Source organism: Etheostoma cragini, chromosome 16, assembly GCF_013103735.1.
Source record: "Etheostoma cragini isolate CJK2018 chromosome 16, CSU_Ecrag_1.0, whole genome shotgun sequence".
In the NCBI taxonomy this organism is placed as follows: Eukaryota; Metazoa; Chordata; class Actinopteri; order Perciformes; family Percidae; genus Etheostoma; species Etheostoma cragini.
In genome coordinates, this window is record NC_048422.1 from 2,835,571 (window position 1) to 2,860,442 (window position 24,872).

The 24,872-nt window shown below is 41.6% G+C and overlaps 3 protein-coding genes across 5 annotated transcripts in view; 2 read left to right on the plus strand and 1 right to left on the minus strand.

Moving 5' to 3' along the window:
* The window catches only part of taf1c (TATA-box binding protein associated factor, RNA polymerase I subunit C), an 18,755-nt gene extending 6,239 nt beyond the window's left edge, over window positions 1-12,516 (plus strand). The window contains exons 5-16 of one of the 2 annotated variants that reach the window (XR_004659856.1): window positions 230-297; window positions 379-629; window positions 788-919; window positions 2,401-2,518; window positions 2,674-2,745; window positions 2,884-3,019; window positions 3,541-3,669; window positions 4,933-5,116; window positions 5,228-5,365; window positions 5,732-7,149; window positions 8,140-8,736; window positions 12,503-12,516. Coding sequence is in view for 1 of the 2 variants with exons in the window: in XM_034895855.1 (XP_034751746.1) it covers window positions 230-297; window positions 379-629; window positions 788-919; window positions 2,401-2,518; window positions 2,674-2,745; window positions 2,884-3,019; window positions 3,541-3,669; window positions 4,933-5,116; window positions 5,228-5,365; window positions 5,732-7,149; window positions 8,140-8,403 (2,910 nt within the window). In the remaining variant the exon portion in view is untranslated. Of the gene's footprint in view, window positions 1-229; window positions 298-378; window positions 630-787; window positions 920-2,400; window positions 2,519-2,673; window positions 2,746-2,883; window positions 3,020-3,540; window positions 3,670-4,932; window positions 5,117-5,227; window positions 5,366-5,731; window positions 7,150-8,139; window positions 8,760-12,502 lie in introns of those variants that run through there. The other variant, XM_034895855.1, reaches the window with a different exon arrangement.
* Window positions 10,946-16,806, minus strand: ccng2 (cyclin G2). 2 transcript variants are annotated; one of them, XM_034895871.1, is made up of 8 exons: window positions 16,642-16,806; window positions 15,183-15,326; window positions 14,818-14,955; window positions 14,175-14,425; window positions 13,587-13,665; window positions 13,357-13,455; window positions 12,889-13,088; window positions 10,946-11,564 (listed from the first exon to the last, which is right to left on the minus strand). In XM_034895871.1, the coding sequence occupies exons 2-8, from the start codon at window positions 15,285-15,287 to the stop codon at window positions 11,432-11,434; spliced, it is 1,005 nt and encodes a 334-aa protein (XP_034751762.1). In that variant the 5' UTR covers window positions 15,288-15,326; window positions 16,642-16,806; the 3' UTR covers window positions 10,946-11,431. The 2 variants fall into 2 exon arrangements, with proteins under 2 accessions (XP_034751762.1, XP_034751761.1); XM_034895870.1 differs by having other exon boundaries at window positions 15,183-15,340; window positions 16,642-16,758.
* Window positions 16,807-18,474: 1,668 nt separating this feature from the next.
* ccni (cyclin I) overlaps window positions 18,475-24,872 on the plus strand; it is an 18,504-nt gene continuing 12,106 nt past the window's right edge. Inside the window, exons 1-2 of the mRNA XM_034895863.1 lie at window positions 18,475-18,736; window positions 20,171-20,327. Coding sequence (XP_034751754.1) covers window positions 20,214-20,327 — 114 coding nt within the window. The 5' untranslated portion in view covers window positions 18,475-18,736; window positions 20,171-20,213. The remainder of the gene's footprint in view (window positions 18,737-20,170; window positions 20,328-24,872) is intronic.

Below are 24,872 nucleotides of genomic sequence, written 5' to 3' on the forward strand. Positions count from 1 at the left end.
ACGATTCAGACTTTGACCAATTTCAGTCACCCACAGGTTTATTGATCACTAATCATTTAAATCTAATTTAAACAAAACACAAATTAAAAATGTTCATCATAGGTCTCACTACAAAGTGCTAGTGGCTTCTCCACCTGTCATTATTTAACAAGCAGTGACTAATCATTTATTGATTGAATATTAGCATCTATTATTTTAAACATACTGTTTTTCTCATTTTTGTATGCAGCGATATCGCAGGGATTCAGTCCACATGTGGAAGGTGAAAAACTTCCTTGACATGATGAAGTATAAAATGTGAGTGGTCCGGACTGATCAGTGAATACCTCTGGTTGTCTGATTGGGGTTTGATTTCATCATGTTGTATCGTTTGCCCAGATGCGCGCAGTCCTATTCCTCCAAGGCGCTGGACATGTACAGCGCCCTGCTGTCAGACGTTGTGCCTTCCATCCCTCCTGAGCTGTTGGGTTCTCTGCTGTATGAGGAGCTGACGGAGCAGAGAGACTGCATGCTGTTCTCTGAAGGAGCCACAGGGGGCGCTCTGGCTTTTGTCCCCTATTCGCAGAGCGGCAGCGACTCTGAGCGTGGCTGTCTCCTCTACCCTGGAAACCGGGGACTGGACTGCCTCAGTATCCTGCAGATAAGATCAAATACTGACATTTTAAAACAATTATTTTAACTTCAGTAGTAAAGTGAAACTTTAATGGCTAAGGTACATTTGAAGTAGAACTGTGTTTTTCCTGCTTTGTGTTTCTGCTACCTTTTGGTTCTTAACACAGCACCTCAGACTTCCACAGAGTGGAGCTGCAGCACCACAAAGGAAGTTCTTCTTGTGTGGACAGCAGCAGCAGTGATCCATTCAGCTTTCAGCTGAAAGGCCCTATCAGACAGATCAGCTCCACCACCATGTTAACCGACTGTAAGAGCAAGAAAGTATTTTTAAAAGTCTTCAGCAGGATTTCTTTTCTGGGGTTTTAGAGCGCTTGAGTACAAATTACGTCATACGTTCATTTGCTTATTGGTGACAACAAGCAAATATTTTCATAATGGGGTGGCAGTAGCTTAGTAGGGTTGGGAACCGGGGGGTCGCTGGTTCAATTCCCCATACGGACCAAAGTATGGAGTGTGGACTGGTAGCTGGAGAGATGCCAGGTCACCCCCTGGACACTGCCAAGGTACTCTTGTGCAAGGTACTGAACCCCCCTCAACTGCTCAGAGCGCCTGGACAACAGTCGCAACCCACTCGCTCTAACATCTCTCCATTCGTGCACGTATAGGATCTGAGCATGTGTGTAAATTGTAATTTCCCCATAGGGGATCAATAAAGGGTCTAAATAAATCAATAAATAAAGCTGAATGGTTGTTGGATGCAGGGAGGGAGGGAAGACTCAGGCAAAATTTGGAGAAGCAGTTTGTCCCTAAAACTAGAATGGTTTGTCCACCTTAAAGCCAGCCCAGCTTGAGTTAGTAAGGCTGGGCTCAATTTACAGCTAGAGCCGTGGCTAACCCCCTCCACTTTAACCAGCAACTAGCAAGCTAGTCTATATCGACAATGTTTCAATTCTGGGATTATTCAAGTGCCGCCGGATATTCAGGTTGGTGATGGCGCAGTGGATATGACACATACCTTTGGTGTGGGAGACCTGGGGTCCATTCCCACTGTGATACAATGTGTCTCTGACAAAGATACTTAAACCTTATATGCTCAAGAGGCGTGTAACTGACATACATAGCAATTGTAAGTTGCTTTGGGTAACTGCATCAGCTGAATGACATGTAATATATCCCTAATTTTTGGCCGGATGTCCGTCACCTTCGGCTTTCTTTGTGTTGGCGTTCTAAACTCTGGTGGATTTCTGAGGACTATGGTTAACTGTTCCAGACAGCTAGCTAGTCTATCTGTCCAATATTAGTTGTCTGTTGCAAGACCAAAACAACCTTTGAACATACATACACAGGCTATTTTGTAGAGGCACTGTGGCTCTGTCCGGTGCTCAGCGCCGCCCCAAGAAGATTTTGATTGGTTTAAAGAAATGCCAATAAACCAGACCACGTTGTTCCGGTACATCCCGGTATATTGTGTGGACTAGCCAGACCCTCCTTCGCAGCAGTGTGGAGGAAGGTCTGCCCATTGTAGACCACTAGCAAGACATGGGATCTTTACTTGGGATTTAAGGAGATTTAGCATTTATTCACCAACTGATAAACTGTACACTCACTTCTCACAGCTATAAGTTCACTACTAACCACAAACATATCAACACACACCTCTCTTTCTGTTTTTCTCCCTTCTCTGCACATTTGCTAAATTGGGGGCTGCAGCTGTGCCTTTGCGGTATAATGGCAGGGAAAACCCTGTTCAGAGTGTGATAGGCATTTTAACACGTTTGTTGTTTGCAGGTTGTGTTGCAGTCCGTTCGGATTACCTGTGTGGAGTTTGGCGGTTTAGTGAAAGAAATGAACCTCGTCTGCTGCAAGTTGTCAACACCAGAGAGGTCGCAACCTGCATCAACGTCAGGTGGGTGATCATCAGGGAAGAGCATCACTGCTGCAGGATGGTAGTTCACTTCCCCCTGCAACCTTGATGGTCAGTGACAGGAAGTTTCTGGGGTCTGAAAATGTCCCAACTACGTAAAGGGGTAAAGCAACATCTTGTTTGCTGTGTGTTGTCAGTCCTCATGTTTTAGGTGAAGTTCTAGTGGCAAGTGAAAGCGGAGCAGCAAACCTGTGGACTGTTGGCAGAGGGTGAGAACGTTTTTTATTTTTTATTTTTTATTCAGACAGGAAATTGTTTACTTATTCTTCTCCAATATACAGGTCTTATCTGTTTCAAGTCCAATCCTAAGTCAAACTTCAAGTTAAAGTAACACTCTGTCCTATCAGGATGCAGAAGATTCGGGAGGAAGACGGCAACCTGTACTTTAACGCTAAGTCGTCATGGCGATGGTGCGAGTTCTCTGCCCACCCAAGAGTGATGCTGTACGCGGATAGGACGGGGGTGGAGCTCACAGACATTAGGGTGAGACTAGAGATTGGGTGGTATAGCAGTATATCAGTACATCACTAACTATAAACTTATACACCGTTAACTTATATGGAACTGGTTGACCTTTAATATTGTATGAGTTGTGATTCACTCTGATATTTAAGCAGTCTTTAAATTGACTGCTTAAGTCATTCACCTGGATCAGTTGAGTCCTACTACAATTCTATTTAAAGAAAACACACAAAAACCTCTTGCAACATTAGCTACTACGATTCCTAGCCATCTTAGCTGCAAAAAAGCTTTATAACTTACAATTTCGTTGGCAACAACAACTCCACAAGTCAACTCAAGCAACTGAGTGAGCAGAGAGACAGTCTGACCCGCAGACTAGGGCCTGAAGGTCGCAGACCATGGGATTCACTCAAGAACTCCCAAGCCCTCGATGACTCGTGAGTTGTCAATGCTCGCGTCAGTCCGTCAGTCAGTCAGTCCCGTGATTCAGCCTGTTACGTTGGACTTATTCTTTCCCTCCCCGTCCTCTTCTGTCCCTCTAGGTGAGTCCTGTCTCGAATCACACTCTGTTTCGCATCAGCAACACCCCAGAGTGTCGCAGTGGGGAGAGACTTATTCTGTCCAGATATCTGGGAGACGTCCATCCCTTCCAGCACCTCATCACGACTCAGGTACATCAATATTAACACAAATGTAGACACAAACTCATACCAAAACATTTTAAATTCTAGTAAATCTTCGAACGCTCTATGTGCGAGGGAGATAAGTGAAGGCAAAGTTCTTTCCGTTCTTTACAATTTATTACTATTGCAAGCTCTTGTCAGGTGAGGTCATTCATTTGGTTGCCACCTATGGCTTGAACAGATAGCTTGCTATGCCACCCAATGTAGCCTATTATTGTTAGTTTTAAATTAGTGCCACGAACGTGACTTGTAAAACCAATCACTATAAACCATACTGAATGCAATTGATTGTCGTGTCTGTTAAATCATGTCCACAATTTGACAAAAGGTTTTGACTGAGCGTGTTAACAATAATATTAATTATTATATTAATAATAATACAATTATGACAAGACTATTTGTCATTATTGGGAACTGTTGTGGAAGAGAGTCAATCGCGAGTGGAGAAAATTACATCACTTTACCATAATGCAGCCTTTAAAGCCAGGAAAAGATAACACTTTAACAGCCATTTTATGAAATCCAAAATCTATGATAATATCTAGTCTTATGTCACGATAGTGATATAATATTGATATATTGCCCAGCCCTAACTAGAAGATTACAAAAGAATTTTGAAACCTAAAATGCACACTTCTTTAAGACTAAATGTAGACTTGTGCCTGTAATGCTTTTTAGCGTTTGCAGTTATGGAGTGGTTTGAACATTTTATCAAATGTCCTTTCAGAATTTCCATCCATTCAAATGTAGCTCTTTTTTATGTAATGTCCTTATGGATGGTAATATTTTTGAGTCCACCACTTTGGTCCAGACAGCAATATCTTGCCATGAGATTCAGTAGCCATTCACGGTCCCCAGAGGATGAATTATCCTCTGTCCTCTAATACCACCAGCAGGTCAAAGTTTTCACTTATGCAGGGTCATATTTTCTCATCATCAGCGAATATTAGCAATAGTGTAAATTAAACAGTGTTCCTGATTCCTGATTTGATTCAATTGGATGATCCCTTTACCAGAGACTCACCACTCTATTTGATTAAAATACAAAAACACTAATCTCACAAGCCAACATGCCATGCAAGCACCTGTCATACATACCTCATGCTAGATCATGTAACTAAAAACTAAAGTGTAAAAACTATCAAATGTAATTATCCCTTGGGGATACTATTTTAGTAGTCTGACCTTTTTTTTCTAGATTCTGGAAGTATTTCTTTCCTCTCTCTGACTGCACCTCTCTCTCTCTGTCAGTTCTCAGCCTACATCATGGATGAGCGTTTCCCCTGCATGCCAATGCTCAAATGGGATCACATGATGCAGTCTCCACCCATGTTTTGTCATGCTGTCCGTGGCTCAGAGGTTGGTGGGGCTAAGACCACTAAGGTCCTGCTGGGGTCCCACAGCTCTCAGGAAATCACACTGCTGCAGTACTCGGGTCAGTTGACAGTCAAGTCAAGAGTGTCAAGGTTCTGCACCAAACATCTGTATAAAACTTCCTCTGTGTGTGTGTGTGTGTGTGTGTGTGTGTGTATGTATGTATGTTCAGGAGGCAGAGCGGAGGCCTGTTCCACTCATGGTCCTCCTCGAGCATTGCTCAGACCCAGAGACAGTCTGAAACACCTTCCTGTCCAGATCCCTCATCGCCTGGACATCGCTACAAGCAGATTGTCCTCACCTGCTGCAGGTGTGTGGGTGTTTGTGTGTCTCAGTGCTCTTTTGTGGAAAATTCTCTCATAAAGACATTATTTTCTAATTTACCTCCGACGTATTTGCTTTTTCTTTTCTGTTTTTAAAAAAAAATGTTTACTTATCCAACTGCTCTGAGCATTGACTGCACGCATCACCCTAAATACTGTCCTCATAGTCGTGTTGCCTAGGTTTGAGCACTGCTATAACTCAACTGTCAACAAAGTGGTGACTAGCTTGTTACATGACGAGATACAACAGATTCTTTGTACAGTTGACGTATACACTTCCAACTCTTACTTTAAAAAAAGATAATCATACAAGGATGATATGGCTTAACCTCTGTGTTTTTTAATTTTATCAGGTCTGACTTGTATTCAGAAGAGAGGCGGAAGTGAGGCCGGTGGTGAGGTGTGTATCTGTGTCCTACAGCTGACGGAGGCGGGAGATATTTTCTATCAGATGCTGGAGCTTGAGCAGCCTGACACCTGTCGACCTCCAGCAGCAGATGATGTTCTGCTGGCACAACCTACTCTGAAAGAAGCGACAACTTCAGGGAGAGAACCAGACAAACAGCTTCAACCACATTCTCAGATGGTTATATCAGACACATCAAGCGATGAGGGTGTAATTGGACCAACCCAGGGTCCAACTGTCCAGAGGTTTGTCGCTGAAACACCAGAGAGGGAACAACGAGTGCTGAACTCTTACTTTTCCTCTGACGATTCAGACTCTGGAGGGAAAGGTCAATACCTGAAGAAGCTTGGGCTGCAAGTCATCGTCAACAATGATCCAGAGCTGGATCAATTATGTGGATTGGAAGGAGGTGTGAAAGATGGAAAGGTGGGTAAAACTACAGCTGATAATACTGAGGAACCCAGCTGTTCGGTCCACATTGGTCCCTCTGTGTGCCAGGCTCCAGTAAAGCTCAGTGACAGTGCTCTTATCACGTGGAAACTATGGCTCCAGAAATTGATGCGTAAGAGTCGTGATATGAAGCCCCGTCCACGCTGCCTACAGCACTTCACAGTCAAAACTGGAGGCCTCCTCCACCTGTCTCAAGACAAGAGAGGTGAGGCACAGAGAAATTTGACAAAAGCGAAGCCTGTAAAGAACCTGAGGCGTGATCTGAGAGCGTGCATGTCCAAACGCTCGCTACTGGTTCACAGTGCTGTCTCTGCCTCCCTCGGGGCTCCAGATGTGGTAATGGTGCCAGACCCGGTGGATACAGAAGTCTGGAGAGATCAGATCAGCCAACGTCTGACCCTCTCATGGCAGGGGGAGGAGGCATGGCGGGCGTGGTGGGAGGATCAGCTGGGGCTGAACAGGGAGAAGAAGGTGGAGGCTCTGAGGAGGAAAAGGAGGCGAGAGAAGGAGGCGAAAAGAGCCACCGGCCGACGTCTGGAGCTGTCTGGGAGCTTCACCTCGTCTATCAGCTACCAGTCAGAGCTGGGCGATTTTTCTGATTCAACGGGCTGGTCCTCCGCCACGAGCCAGGGGGCGTGGTCGGACACCGAAAGTAAGGTCTCCCAGTTGGAGGGCTCTTTGGAGTGCCGGACGCCAGGGGCCTCAGCAACCTCCACCGTGCAGACTGACACTCCAGCTTACACACTGACCACCACACCTCAAAGTGTTAAAGATAAACAAGGGGACCAGCAGACTCCCAGCAGCTCCCACACCCCTGCCCTGTCTCAGACTCCAAAACCTGACTCCACACCGGCTAATCAGAGGAGCAACAAACGTCCAGCTGAGGACTACCTCAGCGCTCTGTTTGCACCACAGGTAAGAGGAAGGTGTAATGTTCTACACAGAAACTGTAGTAAAATCATATCTCTGAATTTTTCGGCTGAATTGCGTGTGTGTGTGTGTGTGTGTGTGTGTGTGTGTGTGTGTGTGTGTGTGTGTGTGTGTGTTTAAAAGTGGTAAATGGAATGCACTATAATTTTGCTTTTCTTATGCACGTCAACAGTGTTTGTGTAATTACTCTGACTATAGATTGGGGAGACAAAGGTTTCACACTCAGCTTTATCAGGATGGATAAGTAACTCAATCTGATTTGTTTGGGCAAAGTAAAATGACTCCCTTCACAGCGTGACATTGGCAGAGGTGAAGACCGTAGCATGCTGAACGAGTGCATTGAAAAGAAATGTGAACTCAGTCTGCTTATCAGGCCAAGCTTAGACTGAAGCTGAGTCTGTAATGTCCTTAAATACAGAAAATCCCTTTTGGTGATTTTCCTCAGAATAAGGGTTTTATTCAACCTATATTATTGATCTAAAAATAGAAAAGCTTTTCCTCCAGTCCCTGTCTACCTTCAGTTTTCTGCTGTGTAGTGAACAGGACAGCTTCGCAGGGCAGTAGTGTAACTGCACATTCTTTTTAGGCTGAACGATTTTGAAAAATAATCTAATAATATTAGATTACACTCAAACTGTTCTTTCCCATAGGCTTAGCCTGTGTGTTATGATGAAATTAGGTGATGCATGAATTTGTATGAATGACATATTTATTTATAAACTTCTTCAATCACAGTGACTGATTTGTTGAGCGTCCAGCCTTGTAAAATAAGCCTAGTGTAAACAATACTATGAAAGGTGGTAACAAATTACACAAACAAAAGTGGAGACTGCAAGAATGCACTTTTTAAACACTGTTAAATTTGCTGGACAGCCTTTAACTACGGAGGCTATGTGTGCACATTGAGGATGGCCCAGCCAGCCGTAGTGATCCAACGGCTTGGCCACTTCAGTTATTGTTGTTTATTTTTTCTAGGATGAGCCCTTGCAGCATGGCGGTTATTTCCTGGAAGGGGGGAGCACCGTGCACCAACCACCTCCACCTATGGTCTTGTCCTCCTCCCAGCTCCGCGGCTCCCAGTCTGTCCCTCGGCGGAGCCTCGGGATGGATCTGTCCCAGGACACCGCCGTCTGGTCGGGTTTCTCCCAGTCTCAGTCCCTCTCCCAGAGTTCACAGGGTCGGATGGGGCTGTCGCAGGCGTCCCAGCCCAAGAAGAAGAAGTCTAGAATGGGATTTTGATTCACTGGTTGATCTGTCCATCACACGAAGGGGGAGTAAATCGTTTGGAATACATGTTTTCTACTAATAACTCACCAAATCAAAAACAAGGGGCTGGACCCACCGGCCTCAAATTATAAGGAATGTTTTTTGGATTTACGACGTCTTCAGCTGCCGAAGGATTTGTAAAAATGGATTTATAATGGTATGGTATTATTCATAAATGAACTAAACTGTAAAATGGATCGGCGAAGGATAAACTGAACGGACGATGGAAAAGGATCCATCACATTGTTGAAGATGTCTGCGGACTGGCTGAAGAAAACTGACTGCAACTAATTTGGTAGGACTTGTGTGTGAGAGAGTGTGAGAGCGAGAGAGTGACTGGAGGACCCGGCCTGTTTAAGAGAATAGTAAAGCTGAAAGGAACTAAAGTGCCCTAAAATTAGACTTAAGGTTTTTACAAATTGTTAAATGCTGGGACTTCTTGATTTGCCTAAATCAGCATCTACCTGCTAATAATTACAACTGTGTGTGTGTGTTTTGTTAAAATAGAAAACCTGAAAGTGCATTGTTAGACTTTTCTCATTGCCAGGGTCTCTCACTCATTGATTCTTCCTTGGTAAATGAAAGTACACCTCGCTCTTTGTGATAAATGATTTTTATGAAACCTTTCTACATCTGCCTCTCTTAACAAAACAGATTTGAAAAAAACCATTTAGTTTTGGGTAGTCATGAATAAAAAATAACTTTCAAGGTTTTGTGAATTTCTCCCGAAGGTTTTTTTTTTTTTAATCTCAAATTTTGCCAAACTACAACATAGCCTAGTATAAGGGCCAATGTAGGACTACTTCACTTTGTTTAATATTCCATTCAATTTTATTTATAGTATTAATTCATAACAAGAGTTATCTCAAGACACTTTACAGATAGAGGTCTAGACCACACTCCAGAATTTACAAGGACCCAGCAGTTGTAGTAGTCCCTTCCAGAGCAAGCAACAGTGGCGAGGAAAAACTCCTTTTCGGCAGAAACCTTGGACAGTGTCTGACGACCGGTTGGGGTTAGAATGAAGACTGACCCCAACAATAACAGTCACAAATGTTATTAAGACATAATTGATCAAATTTGTTCAAATATAACTCGGATTAGATTTTTTTAATGCTGCGCAATATCTCAATGTTCTCTGCCTTCAGTCTTCGAGGGAGCTGTTTAAAATCTGCATGGCTTTCTAGCCAAGACGAGGTGGCTAACCGTAGCATGCTAGCTCGTTCTCAATGGCCGAACACTGCTACACCACCCACTAGTTGACCATAATCTCCAAAAGAACTACTTCCATTTCCCAGTTGTGCAGGTATTCCACAAGTGGCCCTGGTCTAGAAGAAGTCTCCCAGCTAATCCTGCCTTGGACCGACCAAAGATGGAGAAAGAGTTATCTAGCTGATGGGATCTTACCGAGCTGAGCATGTGGGACTCTCAGGAAAGATAGTATAGAAGTGAGATGTCTCACACTGTAGCTAAAACAAGTGAAGTATCTCTCTCTGTCGCTAAAACGAAGACCAAAACACACAGGGAGAAAACAGGATCTGCAGCAATGTGCAGTGCAAGAAAAATATGGTGATTTTTGAAAATGAAACCATGTAACCCTATTCTGGTACAACCTCAAAATACAATTATGAACCTAAAAATTAGCAGAATATGGGCGCTTTAATGTGGAGAACATGAATTTCTTTTCTTCTGATGATGGCCATAATTGTAATACCAAAAGAAATATCTGCCGGAGGATTTAAACTGCGAGAGTGCAACATCATCTCTAAATAAATCTGTTATGACTATTGTCTGCCTCATCGGTCAATTGAGTTTACACTTTTTCAGACATGATGGAAGAGAAAGACAGAACAGATCAAAAATAAGATTTTTATAAGATTTTTGATTTTTTTTCAGTACAAGTGACAAAAAGAAAATAAATAACTTAATATCTACAAAGAACTATTAACATATTTTTGTACATCATTTACAGTTTTACATGTTTTTTTTACATTTTTGAAAATTTTATACTGTCAACATTATTTTGTTACATACAGCATTCTCACTTAACAGTTTCAAAACACCAAACTTGTTTAAGCGTCATCCTAAAGAATTGAAAAACTGAATTTAAACTAGGGTCATTCTTACACACATCCACCAACATGCACTCAAAAAAATACAAGCAGTATACATAAATAACAGAAAATTCAGAACACCCTGCGGTGTCTGTCAAATCTCTCCCCCTGCTGCCTTTGAGCAAGGCACGTCACCCTGCTGTGACATCCAGACTAAACACGTCGAGCTCTAAACAACTCCGTGAACAATTTGACACAACAAGTGAGATAAAAAGAAAATTGTGCAAATTAAACTTGACTACAGAAGATGAGAGCAGACATGCTCACAACGTAATGATCTCAAATGAAAAACAATGCACAAACTTAGCTTTTTAAACCCTGTTATCCAAAAAAAAAGACCATTTAGAGCTGATTAGGACGTCCGTGTGTCTATCTCAGAATAACTGACTTCTTTTTGTACCTTACGTAAGGTCTTTTACAACTTGAACATTTAAGTTTTGACCACTCTCAGCTTCTGTACATCAAGATCACACCTCCTTAACCTTAATAAAAGCGGTCTTAGATTAATAACAGTCACACAAAGAAATTCTATAAAATAAATACCATGTTTTGGCAAAATATCTTGTTGAACGTGAACCTTTTCTGGTATGAACTGAGAATTGGACTGCAGTGTCTCATTGTAGCTCAGCACCTTAAAGACCAGACACTGCATCACATCGACCAAAGTGTATCTAACTAAGCATAAATCTTGCACTCTGGAATGTGAAATCTTAACATGCACCGACACATCCACTAACTAAAATCTACCAAATCTACCAGGAAGAGTCTGGACTGCTCAGCTGCCAGTTGTTGTGCGATTCTCCACCAACACCGGAGATTATTAAATAAATTAAAGACTTTAGGTAAAGAAGTTAGAAAGGGGGCAAGCAGTAAAGCACAGGGAGGCGTCAGGCGTGGAGTGGTTGGCGATGTTTTTGGCGGCGGAGGTGGAGAGGAAAGAAGGGCCCTTCAGCGTCACTGCCCAGGGAGCTGCTGAGAGACTCCTCACCGGAACTCATCATGTCCTCACATGAGTCCTCACTGTAGAGACACAGAAGGGATATGCTGTCAGTATATACACAAGTACATAAACAGGAGGAAGTATGGATTCTGTGTCAGAGGTTTTCTCTAGTTTCTCAACGGGGGGGGGGGGGGGGTATCATGTGGATAAACTACACTCTATAGCTTTAAGGAAATGTGGATTAACTAATTGTAAAAACAAAGCATCACTTTTCCCCTTTAGAACATTAACATTTATGTCACACTGGGACATACAACAGTTTGATTATGAGTGAAGAAACTATATTTCAAGCAGACCATCTGCTGCAATCTGTCATCATCCGATCTTATGTTTTAACTTGTGAGTTAAAGTCCGACTCAGGGGACCATTCTGCTGAAAGATCATGTGTGGAATTTCACATAAAAAGGATTGAAAAACATTTTATGATCAACAGGTTTGGGATTTTAGTTTAACTGAGCTGCTCTGTGGGTTACCGCTCACTGTTTACAAGAATCAGCTGGGCAAAGGCTCCATGGTTCAGTTCCTTCTTTGTAAACACCCTGGAGTTCCATGTTAGATAAAGGTGAGGCCCTCTGACTCATGTGACGTATTGGAAACATCTGTGTCTGTAGGACGTGACCAATGACTTGCACACACCCTGTTGTGCAGTACTACGAGATATGAGAGGCCCTGACAAGCCCAGGCGGAGGGGCCGGTCTCTGTGTGTGACGTGTTGTTACCACACATCAGAAACTTGTGTGTTGCTGCACAGCTGGTTGCCTCACAGGAGTGTGACGGCACACACAAAGTGAAAAACAATCGTTTAAATCTGCTAGTCAGTCTTAGTAAAGTCTTCCTGTTAAAAAAATAAATAAAATTTAAGTTTCCAGTTCCAGCTGATCCAAGTCCAAACTTACCGAAATAAGATACTGACTGGATTACATAAGTATTAGGACACAGCCTTTTCATAGTGTTTCAGTGTTGTGTGTGTGTCACGCAAGGTGTGTCTGACTACTTGTTATTTTCACCTTTATTATTATCTTGCTCATGTGAGTTTGGGGCTCTGACAGTATCTTGCTCAGGTGAGTTTGGGGCTCTGACAGTATCTTGCTCAGGTGAGTTTGGGGCTCTGACAGTAACTTGCTCAGGTGCGTTTGGGGCTCTGACAGTATCTTGCTCAGGTGCGTTTGGGGCTCTGACAGTATCTTGCTCAGGTGCGTTTGGGGCTCTGACGGTATCTTGCTCAGGTGCGTTTGGGGCTCTGACAGTATTTTGCTCAGGTGAGTTTGGGGCTCTGACGGTATCTTGCTCAGGTGCGTTTGGGGCTCTGACAGTAACTTGCTCTGGTGTGTTTGGAACTCTGACCTCTCACTCTCATCCCAGCAGCCCTCTGGAATGGTGGGCAACTCAGGGACGACGCGGTAGCTGTGCAGGTTCTGGGCAGTCCGCCGCGACACGATCCACTGCAGCTTCTTGTGATTGGGTTTGCTGCATTCAGGGGAGGCATAGTCCGACAGGCACCGGGCCACACGCTCGCTCCATAGCAGCAGCTCGCCGTCCGTAATCTGAAACCAAACCCAGCGCAGTTCAGTTTAGCTGTTTAACCCTCTGCCCTATTACCTGACTGCCATTGCTGCATTTAAAATAACCTAGTTACTTAACGGTAGGTTTACTGTTTGTAGCTTATTCGGGGAATTTTGAGCCAATACCAGCACTTCATTTTACTTTGCACCTTTAGACTCATTTCCTCTAAAGTGAATTATTTCCAAGCTGCTGTTGTGAGTGTTATATTAGATGTTACTGTCCCCCCCTGGATGAGTTGTGCGTGTTTACCTTTAGGTGTCTCTGGATGTGATAGGCTATTTCCCACATGTCCTCCGACTGGATGTCTTTGATCTCCTGCCTCAAGAGAGACAAGGCTAGGACGGACGGCTGAATGGACAAACCACGGAAAGAGTTTAATATTTTACCACAGTCTCAGTGTTGTCAAACTAACAGCGCCTCATGACTGTTGAGCCACTGTAATGCTGTCTGACCTTTGACTCCCTGCTGTGAATTCCTACCTTTGCTTTAGAGAAGGAGATCCGGCACAGGCAGGCTTTAAGTTGAGCTTCCAGCTTCTCCAGGCTCAGTTTCTCCTTCCTGTTCATACACAGAGTCAGATTCAGGTGTGTTTTCAGGTCAATTGTGTACTATTGGGTCATGCAAGTACAAGGTGGTGTCGTCAGTAGCAGCCGACCACAAATCTTATCAGTGCACTTCAGTCAGACACAGAGGTGACTGCTGCCCTACATCAAGTGGAAATGCTGTCACAAACAAGCAGTGGTGTGAAGAAGCTCTGCCAATCAAATCATGGGAAAATCTTTGCGTTCACACGCCAATCTGAACTCTGGCATTTTATGTTGACATTCAAGAGATGTGAAACAAATTCTGAACGTGCTTCAACCAAGGCTGTTTGTGGCAGATGCAGAAGAACCAACATGTCGACTTTGATGGCTTATGCATCTGCAGCCTCTTTCAAGTCTCTACAAGAAGATTGTGTTAGTAAATTAACTTAAACAAATACATCTAAAACCGGATTATTTGGAGAACCAGCAGGAACTTAACAGGATATTAACTTAAACTTAATTCCCTGTATATGGTGGTCTCACCTGTCTGTGGAGTGGGAAAGTGTGATCTGGTGGTACAAGTGGAGAAACGTTAAGGCAGTGATGGCTTTGGACTTGAAGTCGAGCTTCTCTGCAACAATCTTCTCCATGCGGCAGAGGTCGGACACAGTGAACCTGCACTGTCCGATGCGGATGAGATCATCAGTGGGCGCCAGGTTGCACTCCTCCTCCGTCACTTTGGCCGCCATGTGGAGGCAGCTGACGCTGACGCAGGACAGGTGCTTCGGCTGGATCTGAGGCGGATGACACGTGAGTTAGAAGCGGTTTGAAAATGACTGGTTGAGTAAGAATTTCACATCACTGAGCTGAACCCAGTTATGTTGACCATTTCTTTATTATTCAGTCAAGAATGTATTAAGGAAGTGATTATTAACATGGAGTTTTTTTTGTTTTTTTTTAAACCATGCACTCGTGAATTTTATAATGTCAAGCCGAATCCTTTAACCAAATTCATGGACAATATCCTTATTCTATAAGTTTGTTACCACATCTGCAAGTTACACAATCGAGAGGCTTAAGGCTTTTACAAATCACATAAGCAGCCGAAATGTGTCGCCAGACCCGGTTAAAAACCAAAGAAAAAAGTGTCCGATGTCTGGTCGTGACAGGTGTGAGCTATGCGTACCCTAATCATGGCCAGGAATCTGTCCAACAGGTTAACAGCCAGGACAAAGGTCTGCGTGCTGTAACCGAAGAAGCTGGTCAGACTCCACAGATCCTCCACTTTGGCATCTCTGCACTTGGCCGAGATCCGATTGTCATCCTGGAAAACAAAAGATACGCTGTTGATTAACCTGGTTTATCTGCCCACCCTGATGATTGTTGGCAGAATAATATTGAAGAGGCCTGCTAGTCATTTAGTGTAAAAGCAGCTCAGACTTGGGACATGACTGGCATGTGTCATTAAACTTCCAATTGTGGGAAATGTTCAGAAGAAGATTTAATGACTACTGTGAGTTAATGATAAACAAAAAATTAAAATGTGCTCACCTCTGTTGTGGACTCAATGAGGCTCAGCCCCGTCTCTTTAGGGAGAAAATGAGCCTCCTGCTCATAATTCACCCTCAGTTCCTTCATCAGTTTGAAGGCGTCCATGTCTTGTCTGGCACTGGAGGAAGTGATCTTGTTTTTTCACCGCGGTATTTTCCCTGCAAAACAGGAGAGCACACAGGTTCAGTAATATTCATGTTTTCTCTGGCCAGTCCAAAATAGAAATGCAATCCACAAAAAAATATTAAGAAATTCTGAAAAATCTGTAGAATGGCATGTACCAACATAATTAATGAACAAGAAATGGAGACTGCTTTAAACACAACAGCATATTCGAAAAGTCTGTTTGAAAAAAATAGATAAAAGAGAAAGGGAAACAAACAAGATTTTTTTTTTTTTTTTTTTAAATACCTGGACAAATGCAATCGTTGCCATATTAATCCATGTTTGGTGAAAACAGACCAAAAACAGTGTTAATCTCTTGGGATATGTGTTGTGTTGGCCTTCTTTTGCTCTCAGTCCTAACAAGGGTCACAGCTCAAAGCCCAGCCCACTTCCCTCAGCTGGGCTCCGGTGTCAGATTTCCTCTGGTAGACGCCTTCTATGTTCTCTGACCTAAAAACAACTGCTCACCCAAGGTTCAGTCTCTTACATAACAACCTAAAACACACAAAAACAGTATCCACGCTGCTGGAAATCCTTAGTTTTAGCATTTTACTTGATGATAACCGAGGAAGCTAACGTTAACTAGCAGCAGCTAGCTAGCTAGCTAGCTAACGTTAGCGTTTTAAATCCTTTCTGGTAGGAGCGGGGGAGGGGCTGCTTTTTTCGTTTGTGAAATAAAAGGTCTACATAACTATATTGTTCAACACCATTATCAGAAATTTATTTTTTTATAGATTACAGCTGGCATAAATGTACTAAACCGACCACAATGTGTGTTGTGGTGGTTTATCTTTGTGAATATAATCGTGTTAAAAAGCTCTGCTTTGGACAGGAGTCGGATCCTGGGGATACCAACAAAATCAGACCAGAAGAAAAAAATATATATTTGAAAGGAAATTGTACTTGCAAACGAATGTTAAATAGATATTTTATGTGTAAACCCCTAAAGAAAAAGAAAACACTCACTTTAAATGCCACTATTATTACCTTTACAGAGATTGCAAATAGAAAATATGCAATACCATTTCAAACGTTCTGAACGTGTTCTGTTGAAATTTTGCGATGGGAAACTGTTTGCAGAAAAACAGAAGTAATTAATATTCAACCACCATTAGCTTTTCTTTATTAATATTATAGCTAACATTAAAGTAAATAATGGAAGTCCCATTGTCGACCGTTCACTTTCATCCGTTTTTTCTCTTTCGAGTAAAAAAGTCCGCAGGAGCAAAAAATGTAGTTTGCGTAGGCTGTTATAATGGTATAATTGAATATATATCTTAAAGGTTTACTCTACCTGTTATAGCTGGTTAAATCCACATATCTGTTGTCTTCTGATGTAACCTATAACCTTAGTCCTCTTCTTCTCGTCTTCTCTCTCCTTTCTCTTCTTTCTCTCTTTTGTTGATGTTCATAACGCTCACGCCCACATACCGACGTCACATGGCAGAAACCAATCGAAGGCACCTCCTTTCGGGGTTAACGGTAAAAACTATAGCGTACACTTACTATTTTGGTGTGTTTTCACTTTATTTCTAACTTTATCGTCAAAAGGTTTGTACAATAAATCTTCAAATCACTGATAAATGCCAATGGAATCGAAATACTGCAAAAGATAGGCTCTATTGAACGAGTAAATCCTTCTCTTATTGATTTTCTTCTTAGCCAATCAGCAATCCGCAGTTTGGTGCGTTCAAATAGTCCGCCCGAATTGGGATACTGTGATTGGCTTACGGATGAACAGTCCTCCTGACACATCTTGGCATTACGTAGTGCCAACCATAGACATATATGTCTATGGTGCCAACATAGACAGTTAAAGTGCCAAAGATAGACGTCTCAGGTAGTTTCTTTTGACTGTGACGCAACAGAAGACAAAATAAGTTAAAGAAAATCATTATCATCATTATCACCTACATGTAGTCCCATATATGAGCCTAGCCTAATTATACTAACCTTCATTTTTGTTGTCATAACCACTCAAAGTAAAACTATTTCTTCAAGCAAAAGGTCTGTTGTGTTAGTGGTAAAAAAAGTTCCCCTTAGGAGTGTTGTATTTTAAAAAGTTAAAAACAATGTTCTGTAAATAATGTATTTCTGTTTTATGTAGGGCTGTATTCTGCAGTCAGATTGATCCAATACTGATAGCCTCAATTGGCATTCCACTACTTAACACAAACCCAATCTTTTAAAGTTGTTGATCAGGTCAAGTCTGGCATTTAACATATAGAAAGAAGCCTTTAGCTTCACAACAGGAAGTGAACTTCTTTCTCCACCATTCATAAATCTGGTTAAGTTGGCCAACAGAAAATTGATGAAAGACACAGAAATAGGCTATGGTTGTTGTTGTTGTTTTTTTACCATACTGTCATTCCTTGGACAAATGCTATCTGCTCCTTCACAGGATGTTGTGTATTACAATTGGTGCTCACTGTTCTCCGAATTAAATGCCCGGTGACCAGATGAGATCCGTCTCAACTGTTTCTACATTCCAAAGTAAACTGAAAACAATTGTAATTTCCCAGGTTAGGCCTAATGTATGATGATAAGGATAATGACTTTGTTCAGGACACAAATGGAAGGTCCACAGTATGAAGATGACAACTGTGTGCGGTAGATGTAGATTCCTTGGGTGGGGGGGTTGCAAATGCATTTTGATAAGCAGAATTACTTGAAATGATGTGCTATAAAAATACATTTGCTTAGTCTATGTCACCTCCAACTGTGCAATATGCTATTTATATTCATCCGCACCTTACTCCTGTGTGTGTGTGTATATATACTGTTATATATATATAATATAACTACATATATATATATATATGTATGCGAAAGTAGCATACATATAGAAATATGTTCATATAAACCAACATTTATATAATGGGAATATTCCACAGATGGTTGTTTTCGTTGGCGAATTTGCGTTTTCTTAGGATGGCAAAGGATTGTCCCGCCTACTATGCCTCTGATTGGCTAATACTCGTTGCCTTAGTTGTTGGATTAGTTAGGGCAGAGATCCTAAACCATCACTGGTTAGGGTTAAACCATAGACAGACATGAGCCAATCAGAGTCAGAGAAAAGCAGCGTAGTCTGGGTAGGGCGGGATATTCCTCCGCCATCCTAGGCCTCCAGTCATGCCTTTGGGTGGGCGGAGCCTCAATCCTCCTCTCTTCCCCCAGCTAGCCCCTTCCTCGGAAGTAGACGGTCCGTCTATATTCCGTTCTTTTATTTTTGTATTTTTGTAACCCCTTTTCCCCACCACATAGCACTATGGACGCAAATATGGACGACTAAACCAAAGAACGGGTCCACGATTTCACCCCTATATTTATCCTTGAATTGAGTGGACCGGAGGAAATCCAACTGTGGTTTTCTCCGCTTTGCAGGGGAGGTAAGGCTTGGAGGCTGCGTCTACTTACTGGGTCGGAGTCAGCCATTTAAATGGCCATATATTGTATAGTTAGCGTAGTCGTTGCCGTAAACGCATACCAACCTTTGTACATAACACAAAACCATTTCAAAATGGATTTGAAATAACGAATTTGTGCGCAATGTCACGTCAGTTGCCAGCGATTAGCTTCATTCCAGGAAATAGTTGCATTCATGATAATGGAAGAAAACGCTTGGTAACGACAATGCACCTGCTTCTAAAAGCTTGGTGGTTTCCAAAAAAGTGGGTCTTCTCTGAGGAGGTTCAAGGTAGTTCCCAACAAAACGAAAAGTATCGTTACGGGTGGTGTCTTCTTTCACCCTATTTCACTTTCTACGGTGACTTTTTAAGATTTTTTTTTGTCGTTTAGTTAGCAAAACACAGATATGTAGCTAACGCTAAAGCAAAACGAGCATAATTTATTCGAAGTCAAAAAGTTTGTTTCTGTGAGAAACTAAACGTGACTAACGTTACGTTTTTGGGGGGTCTTCTTGAACCAATTGAGAACCGTTAACTAGGGTTTGGAAAACAAACCGTATCAAAAGCTTTCCGTTGAGAATGTCGGTCAGCTTTGCTTGCTCCGTTTGTTCCGTTGTTAACAGCATAGGAAAAATGGATTTGTCCTAAACTATATTATATGTATTATTTGTCATGCTTTATTCTTGGGATGAGATATGTTGATACATTTCCTTTATCCTACTATACCAAATGTCATTTTATGTCCGAGTATGAACGAAATCTTGATGAAATACATTTTCTGGACAATCTAATGGTAATCGTTAATGGTTTAAATAGTCCAAAATGTCTGTTTTCGGTTAATCTAAATTAAACACAGCTGGCAAATCAAAGAACTTCATAACATTGGCTCAAAAATGATATCATAATCCAACATTGCTGTAAAGCAGCACTGCTTATGGTTTTGTAATATTACGACCCCAACACACTCAGAAATTTTAAGTGATATTGGTTACAGTTCATACAAGACCTCTGCTAGTTGACAAATGTATATCATCACACACAGTATATGGTCATATTGCCTACCAATACTTTGCTCCATTTGCTTGCTTCTTGTGCATTACTGAGTCATTTTATCCTCCCAGATCTTTAAAAAAATAAGTTGGAGAGGGAAAAGTTAATTTATGGCCAGCTGGGCACAACTTGTTAACATAACGCAACTTTGACCAGAGCTACAAGATATCACTTCATTTTCAGTGGTCTCAATCCAAGGAGGTTGGGAACCAAATTGCTATTAATAGCTAAACTTAATTAAATAATGTCCACGTTCACACCTCTTTCTGTTCTTTATCCCCATTACTTTATTAGGCATTGTTTGTTTAATTATAAATCAAGCTGGGAGAGTTAAAATATGCGATGTCCTGATTTGCTGATTTGCAGGTAGCTGTATCCAGTGGGGAGGTAGGCTTAACCAGGGGAAAGAATGAAGTTCTTCGAACCCTGGGGACGCCAGAAGCTGTCTTTTCTTCTGGAAAAGGCCGCTTCTAGGGAAACTAAGATGTGGAAGGTCTATGTGCCAAAGAAGCCCTCCTCACAGGTGAGGATTTACCTCTGTATTCCACCATTCAATAACTAATGCACTGACAAAATACATCTCAACATTGACTACGTTTGCGCGGGCCAGTGATTCTGTGGAACAGCTGCATCTATACTGTTTGACTGAAGCAGCAGTCTCATAAGTTTTTCCCAAGATGACAACTTTCACACTCTTTACTAGTTTGGTCCACGTTTCTGTATATGATCTGCTGTCACAACTTGTTTTCAGCAGCTGGAATAGTTTGTGATCTTAATATGAATGACAAAAATGCATTTATTAGAATTCTCAGGTCATTACATACTTGTAATTGGTAGATTAAAAAACTACAACTATGGGCTTGCAACAGATTCATAACCAGTAAAAAGCATCTTACTTACTTAGTCAAACCCGTTTTTCTGGGTCAAGGTTGGGCAGCTAGAATACAACATCATAAACAATGGAACTGGAAGGGTTAATCAACTAATCATTTCAGTGATAAATTCCAGTTTGCTATGTTTATGAATTAATAATTTAGAAAATGCTTGCAGACTAATGGTCAAAGTAATGCTGAAATTATGATGCAGTTTATAGAGCAATTTACAACGGTTTCTCAGCCAATCCCAATCCAGAACGGTACTGAGCTATCCTTTTAAAAATATGTTATCATAAAGCATGTATCAGAAACACAGTGAGTCAGTGAGCAAAAAATCCACTGACGCAAATGTTGTGTTTCGCCACATCCACCGTCACCAGACTCCGCTGGTCCCACCTAGCTTCCACGTTTCAAGACACATCCTGAAACGATCACAAATGTTTTGTGTCATCATGCCCTTAGGTAGTCTCTTCCAGTTTACAGGTGCAACCCACAGGATATCACATGCCTATTTTTCATTACATCATTTCAGATTTGTTTTGCTGTTTATTGTTTCAAGGTATCAGTTGGTTTGACTCAAATTCTTTTGACCAGGTTAAAAAACAGACAAACTCAGTCTTGGTGTCGGCTGAGATTGTTGTCTTATTAAATACTAGCAATATGTAACTTAGTTTTAGTTCTTAGTAGAGGTGTGACCAGATTTTGCGAGTTTAAAACGTGAAGAGATTTCTTGTTGAGGTAGAAAGTGTCTCGCAATATCAGTACACAAGTGCAGAGCAGCAGCCTTCAAGTTAGCATTGAAGATTCTTTTGCAGAGCGATAGCAGAAGAAAAGATCTGCCTGTAAAACCCAGCGTTAGAACGTTAGATTACCGCCGCGCTCTCTCTCTCTCTCTTTCTCTCTCTCTCTCTCTCTCAGCCGAGTTTACACGTCTTTGTCATTCTCTTAATACATCCATAGTCTGTGTGCAGCGTGCAGTTCAATGTGGCGCTGCCTCGCGCAGACCACTCTCTTTCTCTTAAGAAAGGTAAAATGAGTTGGTAAGTGGACAGCAAAACTTAACTTTACTTTTAATGATAATAAATAAAGAGAAATGTTCTCCATTCATCCTATAATGGTCATAATTTGATACAAGAGTAGCTACTTCCTTATTTACTGCTGGAATGAATAAAATGCAAAGGAGAAAAGAGCATCTGTCTTCACAGAAATCATCTGTTGATGGTAGTTTCTTTGTGCTTTAGAATGTAATCGATGTGAAACAGTAAAATAAGCTTTACTTCTCTCGATCTGCTGTGCAATGAGAAATTCAAGGACAAAACAACTGGTCTCAACTACTGCCAGAAAACGCTTGGTTACATTGTAACCTTGGTTCTCTGAGTAAAGAGACTATCTTTCCACCATACATATGGAATAAGTAACAGTGTAGCTGTTAGTTATACAGTAGAGAAGCCAGTTATCGGAGTTTGTGGCAAAAACTTTCAGTGCTCTGTGTGTTTCATTAAGTGACTTTTTGATTGAACCCCGCGTCCTTTATTCTACATTATTGAGATGAGATGAACATGAGATGAATTGAAATTGTTACACATTTTTCCATAGTTGTCAGTTTTTTGTACCTTTTCATTTTGTCACATCGGTGTTGTGACAATTTTGTCCTAATTTTGGTTATCAAAACACTGATTGAAAACCTAAAATAAGAAGCGCACAATCTTGCATTGGTATGGTCTACAGTAGTGGACAGTAAGGAAGTTATTCATGTATGCTACAGCTACCGTGCATTACTACGTCTTTGGTCATTTCCTGTGTAGGACTTGTTGCAGTTGCTCTCCCGACGTCAGATGAAGTAGTGATTGCAGCCTCATCCAATCAAGCTTATCATGCTAACTGAGCTAATGGGATAAACGACAAGGTTTCCCTCGTCACTAATCTGTACATGAGAAACTTGCAGTTCTGCAGTCACACCAATAGAAAAATATTGAATATCCTTTTTTTTTTTTTTTTTTTTTTTTGCTGAAAGCATAAGCTGTGAAAATGTATCATCACAAGACTGGTTTATGACCAAACTGTGTTAAATGTTCACAGTGGTTTTTGCGGTAATTGGCTTTCTTTACTTTCTTCGATCATGTTGTTTTAACTCCTCGGACATTTGTGTCCCCTATTTACTTTATTTGTTTCCCTTTGCTATTCTGTTCCTGCACTTTGTTTCCATATTTACCGCTGATCTAAAACTGTAGCTATTCAAATAAGCCTAAATGGAATTGGCATAAGGGTAATCTTTGACTGTTAATCCAGATCCACTGCTGCTGAGTCACTGCAGCGCGTTTATGTCTCTGCCGGTTTAATCTGGCCAACGCAACACATTCAACTTCCTGTTGCTCTTTTGTTGTCCGGTTTTGTATTTGAGTGTAGCCAGGGTAGCTAAGCTTAAGAGTTAAAGCCCAGCCGACTTCCAGGTATATTGTTGATGAATTAGGACCTGTATGTCTGCACCATAGACAATGTTTGTGATCTGCACACAGTAATTCTGATAAGCTGACAGATGCAAACCACTTGCATCTGTCTATTTATGACAACCGTGGTGCCTGCATTATCAGAGTTTGAGTTTGTTCCTGGACTACTGTACTAGTTATGTGCTGTCCACAACCAACCACCCCCGGTACTTAGTATTATCACATCTGTGGCTGTATGTCTTGTACACTCTGGGAAAGAGAGAGGAAGAGCTGTCAAATGTACATGACCTGGTTTTGAGTTAGATTACCTGGTGTGGGAGGCTGCCTGACAAACCCAAATAGGTTGTTAGGGTAAACAAGGAAATTCTGGCTTAGGGCCATACATTTCTTAGGGCCATGCAATAATCTCTGCAAGACGTTGAGAACATTGAATCCGATTTGGCCATGTTCAAAGCATTCATTGTGGAGGTAGCTGCCCTGATTTGGGGCCAGAAGGTTGTTAATGCCTGTCGTAACGGCAACCAAACAAGCTGCTAAAACTAGCCGTTAAGTAGGCCAGTGACAATAGCTGAGTTTCTGCACCGATGCCAAAACAATACATTGATACCTTACTTTTGAGAAGTAAACAAAAAAAAGCCAACATAAAATGCTGTGTAAGTATAAGCAGGCAGTCTAAAATGGGCGCAATTGTGATTTAAATCAGGAAGGATCTTTAGTGCGTAACATTAGAAATGAATGAACATGAAAATTCATGCCATTGCCAAGTGAGTTGCTGAGATGCAAATCAGCGAAAGAGGAGAGAACGGATAGAAGGTAAGATACTAATCCAGTCCCTCCCCAGACTTAAATATGTTGGAATAAAAAAAAAAACATGCCCAAGGGGGGCAATAGAGAGGGGCCTTAGTGTTGGAGTATTGCGTATTTTGGTGAGCTTGGGATGGGATGGTAGCGACAATTGACGTGTCATCCTCTGGTGTAGAGTGACAGAGAGACGGACGAGAGCAGGGAAAGGAAATGCAAATAGCGGGTATGCAAAATAACAAAACGCAATGTGTGGCGGCTGGTGTTGATTGTGTGATGCACAGCCACAAATTAGTCTATGTGCTGGAAACACTGATATCTATGTATATAGTCTATGTTGGTTTCAGAAACATTTTTTCAAACTTTCATAAACGTAGCTGATTGTATATGCAACCTGTTAAACCCAGGTCGAATAGGACATGTTGGCCCCTTCAGACCAGAGGTCACAGGTCTCTGCTTCAGTTTAAAAACCTGCTAGGTATGCAAAACTCACATGTTGTACATGTAAAAAAAAACAGTATCACAGTAGTACAGTATCATTTTTCCAATGAACAGATATAATCTGTCGGATGATTAACAAATGTAATTGCTGGAATGCTTTGGGTCAGGTTTTGTCTGTTGAGCTGGTTTGGAAATATGCTGTTCTCTTAGGGAAGTATGTCAGTCACAAAGGCTTTACTAATGATTCGATACTAGGGAAGTCGGATAGATAGATAGATATTTATTGATCCCAAAAAAATGGGAAATTACAGTGTTACAGCAGCACACAAAATATACATACATACAATATACATGAAAACAAAATATAATAATAAAATATAAGAATGTAAGAACAAATATTTAAGTCTATACAAGATCGGAAAAACAAAATGTCCATCCATCCATCCATCTTCGACCGCTTATCCGGTATCGGGTCGCGGGGGCAGCAGCTCCAGCAGGGGACCC

Excerpts from the sequence above, each read along its gene's own strand:
- ccng2 (XM_034895871.1), bottom strand. The coding sequence starts at position 15,287 with ATGGACGCCTTCAAACTGATGAAGGAACTGAGGGTGAATTATGAGCAG. Across the intron at positions 14,956-15,182 it reads TCATTGAGTCCACAACAGAG|GATGACAATCGGATCTCGGC; the intron begins GTGAGCACATTT and ends TTTGTTTTCCAG. Across the intron at positions 13,456-13,586 it reads TCTCCTTCTCTAAAGCAAAG|CCGTCCGTCCTAGCCTTGTC; the intron begins GTAGGAATTCAC and ends TTGTCCATTCAG.